Source organism: Arabidopsis lyrata, assembly GCF_000004255.2.
Source record: "Arabidopsis lyrata subsp. lyrata unplaced genomic scaffold ARALYscaffold_402, whole genome shotgun sequence".
Taxonomy (NCBI): Eukaryota; Viridiplantae; Streptophyta; class Magnoliopsida; order Brassicales; family Brassicaceae; genus Arabidopsis; species Arabidopsis lyrata.
Window position 1 is genome coordinate 1 of NW_003302272.1, and position 4,962 is coordinate 4,962.

At 37.7% G+C, this 4,962-nt stretch overlaps 1 protein-coding gene across 1 annotated transcript; it reads right to left on the minus strand.

The window, feature by feature from the left end:
* Positions 1 to 195: 195 nt before the first annotated feature.
* LOC9298578 lies at positions 196 to 1,924 on the minus strand. The gene is made up of 2 exons (XM_021011885.1): positions 1,083 to 1,924; positions 196 to 600 (listed from the first exon to the last, which is right to left on the minus strand). Exons 1-2 carry the CDS (start codon positions 1,787 to 1,789, stop codon positions 546 to 548), a joined length of 762 nt encoding a protein of 253 aa, XP_020867544.1. The 5' UTR covers positions 1,790 to 1,924; the 3' UTR covers positions 196 to 545.
* Positions 1,925 to 4,962: the final 3,038 nt, after the last annotated feature.

The following is a 4,962-nucleotide window of genomic DNA, read 5'->3' on the forward strand; positions in this document are numbered from 1 at the left end:
GAGCGTTTTCTAAACGCAAAAGAAAACGCGTTTACACGAGAAGATGATAATCTCACACAAGGTCCACAATGAAGACCAAACTCTATCATCAACCTCACCAGAAAAAGAACAGAGACACATTAAAGGGACTCACTCTTCTTGAACTTGAAGTGAAGGCAAAGATTACTTATTGAGTAGTGAATCAAGTACATAAGATTCAAAAAACATAAAAATTTGATATTTATTGATGAGCATTGGTACACTATTATTAATGGTTTATGTTAGCAAACGCTGAAGTATCTATGTACATAGCATTATCAAGAACTCACTCTATAGATAGATACATTGCATAGACTTACAAAAAGAAAGACTCAAGAAACATAGGAGAGAACTACAAGAAGAAGAAAAAGATAGAATCTTTGTGGTACATTGAAGACGTTGTTCATGTCATCTTCATCGTTCACGGATTTATAGACTCCACTAAATGTGGCTCGAGTTATATGAACCGGTTAGTCTTCTTAGCCAAAGAAGTGAATAACCAACCAACCATTGAAGAACTTTTCATTTCAATCTCGTAGATGTACATTCCAGAGGAAAGATAAGCATCCCCTGTTTTCATCCCTGTATTAAGAGATCCCACAATTTAAACATTAAGAACACCAAAAGTTCTAGAGATGGCACAAGAGATTGTGTAACGGAATTAGGAAACATAGACAGAGAGACTTAGGCATGAATCTAGCCACAGCACAGGATTCTCAGACATAATCTTTGGTAAAAAAGTCTAAAACTTGAGGTCAAAATCTCGTGCAACCAACGCAACTAAATTGACCATTTCCATGACCATTAACTTCAAACCCACCAACAAGAAAAACGACCAATTTCACAAACTCTTGACACGATTCACATGATGGAGAGAGAAGAGTATCACAAAACAATTCACACTCTAGGAAATTATCAAGAAAAACAAAAGCTCACAAAAAGCAAATCCAAGAACTAGATGCGAAATACGTCTACGGATTCTTAAATAAATTTTGGCTATTGGCTCTAATCGTATAATGAACAAAGCTACAAAAACCTTATAACTTTTCAGAGTTTATGCATACCTTAGACTGTTTCGACTTCGATCACTATTACTTCTACTGCTACTACCACCACTGCTCTTTGAGCTCCCACTGTTGATCCTTGAGACAACACTTTGACTCCTACGCGATTCTGACAATCCATCCTTCCACCAATCTTTATCCTCTCGTTTCATCGAAACATCAGAGATCGAAGGTCTTGGAGAAGAGATCCAAGACTTTTTACTTGTCACAGAAGAATCATATTCTTCATCATCATCTTTCTTCTTCGTCTTTTTCTTAGCACCCAAGCTAACAGGAAACACCAATTTCAGAAGAAACCCACTGTTATTTACACCTCCGTTTCGAATCGGATCCACCCATTTATCACTCTTCGTCTTCCTCACGACTTTACTCGGTCTTTTATTTCTCTGAGGCATTTCATCGAACACCTTCCCTTCCTTCTCTTCCTCCGTGTTAACCTCAACGAGATCCTTCAACGAAAGCTCGTAACACGACTCGGGCATCTTACTAACCATATCCATGAGCTCACGCTGACCACGAGCGATGACTTGAGCCTTCGAAACAGGTGAGAGATTCTGGTAATTGTTGTGCAGGTGAGGAGGACTTTTCGGTGGACTTGTTCTCCACAGAGGAGGCGAACAGACGCCGGAATCTGGATGATCATCGAAAGCTCTGGGAAAATTCAAATGGGTATTGAACGATTTCGACGAAAGATCAAAGATTGCCATGATTTTACTTTTTTGAAGGAACCAAAAAAAAATAAAAATCAAGTTTTTAGAATTGAGAGAAGCTTTTTTGAGTCTTCTTGTTCACAACTCTCCCCGTTAAACACGCCTTTCGCATCAACATTGTATAATTTCTACAATTTATAAGATTTGTTTTATTATATTGGAAATTCTAGAATTAAATAAATAAATTGTTTTAAATTTAGGGTATTATTGTAATTTGGTTTATATATGATGATTAGCTTATATGAATTTATTAATTATCACGGAAAGCGTGCGACGGAGATAATCTAAGCCATTGATTATTTTATTACTAATAAGATACGTATATTATATGATCGTTTTTGTTTTATTTTCAGCACCAAAATAGTCATTTAGTATCATTTACTTTGGGGCTTAAATTACTCGTCCCTACTTGTTTACCACTAATAACACGATGGGGCTTATTAAATGCTCTCGCCGTCTCGAAAATCGTAGTGGAAATAAAAATTAAACAAGAAAATGTATTTCCTCTTTTTCTAATTTTGTTCTATCATTTTGTATAACTGGAAATCTGAATCCTTGCTAGTTGCTAGATTCGTCTACAATCCCGTAATGGGATCAAATACGGAATTTAAATAAAGGAAAGATAGTATGGACTAAAGGATGGCTCTATTATACTTTTTATAGATTATTTTGGTTCAAGTAATTTTGATGCTTTGTAGTATATAAAATGCGATAAAGAATTTTCCATGATGTAGAATAAAGCTTTTGATTGCAACATTTGTTTCTACTTTCTAGTAGTTAGAACTTAGACCATACGCAGTGGACCAATTCTCCGGGTGTAAGTCGTCGAGTGCTAGAATAAAAAAAGGGAAAAAAATGCAAATGTTGGCTTAGATCCGAAACTCGGGTGTTAAGTTACAATCGGGTGTACCGATGACGTGGCAGTGTCTGGTTGGGGGAGAATTTTTGTAATTACTGAATTAATTTCATTTGGGAAAAAAAAGGGTTCTAGTGTTTGGTCTCTGTTCTCTCTCGAGACCCAATCTTCAACCGAGAAAGCGACGGCCGATTTCAGTCCGATTTCTAGCCGTTTTCCGACTAAACAACCCCAAAATCGATCTCTTCTCTTTGATTTAATCCTTCTCTGCTTTGAATTTGTAAGAATCTGTTCTAAAAAACCCCAAATCGCCTCGTCTCCTCTGTGTCTCATCTCCTCCTCTGTCTCTGGCGAAATACATTAGGTAATTCTTCATCAAATTTGAAGCCGATTCCGACCAAACTACCCGAAAATCGATCTCTATTCGACGATTCAAGCATTCCATGCTTTCAATTACTAAGAATCTGTTCCAAAAAACCCCAAATCCTTTCGTCTCCTCTGGGTCTCATCGCGTCCTCTGTCTCCGGCGATACACAGTAGGTAAATCGTCATCAACTTTGTGTTATAAATAGCATTTGGTTGTTGAATCCGAAGAGCTGTTGCTTTTGTTATGATTAGTGAGGTAGTGATGAAGAAATATAGGAGACGAAATGATTTTCTTATGAGAATTTCGGGTTTGAGATGTAATGTAAACTGATATATTTCATGATATCTGTTTTAGGGTAGATTAAAGTTATATTTTGTAGATTATGTGAATAGAGTATGTCGGGTTTGCAAAATTTTTGGTTCATCAAGTTTTGATTCAGTTATATTTGTCTGTTAGTGAACCTGAACTTTGATTTTGCTTTCTTTCTGAGGTTGCTAGGTGAGTTAAGCAGGGAAACTTCAATCCGGAAAGCAATAACTACTACCACGACTAACTGAAAACAAAAAAGGTATGTCTAAGACTCCATTTAGTTAATGCAATAGACAACTAGTAGTTGGACCAGCTCGTGTGAATGTTTGCAGTGGTTCTTTGTGTGTTGTATAGTACTGTCTTCATAGTTTTGATATGTGGTTTCTGTGATATGAGTGGTAATGGTTAGTTTTGAGTGTTTCAGTTGTAAGGGTTAGTGTATCACTGTGTGGTTTCTGTGATATGAGTGGTAATGGTCTTGTTTCAGTTTCTGTCATAACTGAAAAGTTAACCATTTATACTTTTAATTGAATGAATCTGGTTTGTGGTACTTGGTAGCTGAGTTGGTGTAAATTGTATTTACACCTGATTTGACTTTGGTAGTTGATAGTTACCTAAACACTTACTACTAAACCACTTCTCCTTTTCAACAATCTTCTAATTATCTCTTCTTTGCACATTATTCTTTCCAAACCAATCTGTTTTACCATCTTCCATCTCTTCTTTCATCTCTTTTCTTTAGTGATTGATATGGATTCACATAATGGTCCATATAATCAGTATCCCGGTTCCTATGTTAGCCTTCAAAACTTTCCTTATCATTCATTTTCTCTTGCTGGAGCTTCAGAAATCCCTTCTTTTAGTTCACAGCCGTCTCTTGTGCCAAGTCACCCTGAAATCCTTTCATTTAGTTCTGAACCGGCTCATGCTCAAACTCAACCTGAAGAATCAGCACTTGACCGTATGGCTAAAAGGCTATGGTCAAACCCAGATGACTTGGTCCTCATCAGTGGGTGGCTTAACACATCGAAGGATGTTATTGTAGGCAATGACCAAAGGTCAGGAACCTTTTGGAGGCGTATAACTGAGTACTATGCTTCAAGTGACCATGTACGCAAAGGAGCTGAGCCAAGAGACAGTGACAGTTGTAAGCAAAGGTGGGGCAAAATCAGTCGAGATGTGAGCAAGTTCTGCGGAGCATATGCTTTTGCATTGGACGCGAAAGCTAGTGGTCAAAATGATAATGACATTCTGCAGTTGGCTCACCAAACCTACTCAAAAAACAACAACAAGAAGAAGTTCACGCTTGAGCATGCCTGGACAGTTCTGAGATATGAACCTAAATGGTGTAGTTGGATTGATATGAATCCTACTAGCAAGACAACCAGCAACAAAAGAAAGGCTGATGATGCTTCACCATCTGTTGGATCTACTATAGGTGAGGAAGAGAGTAGGCCTCCGGGTATTAAAGCAATGAAGAAATTGAGGAAGAAGGGTAAAGAGAAGGCTGCACCACCTGCAGAGGATAACAAAATCTTGGAGGCCAAGCAGAAGGATATGGAGCTAAAGAGACAGCTCCAACAGATGTCCCTTCTTGACACACTGATTGCCAAGAACGAAACACTTGATGAAGAGGAA

Bases quoted from the DNA above. Each gene is read 5' to 3' on its own strand.
- LOC9298578 (XM_021011885.1), bottom strand. From the start codon at position 1,789: ATGGCAATCTTTGATCTTTCGTCGAAATCGTTCAATACCCATTTGAAT. The intron at 601-1,082 runs GTATGCATAAAC...CTCTTAATACAG, and splicing joins CGAAGTCGAAACAGTCTAAG to GGATGAAAACAGGGGATGCT.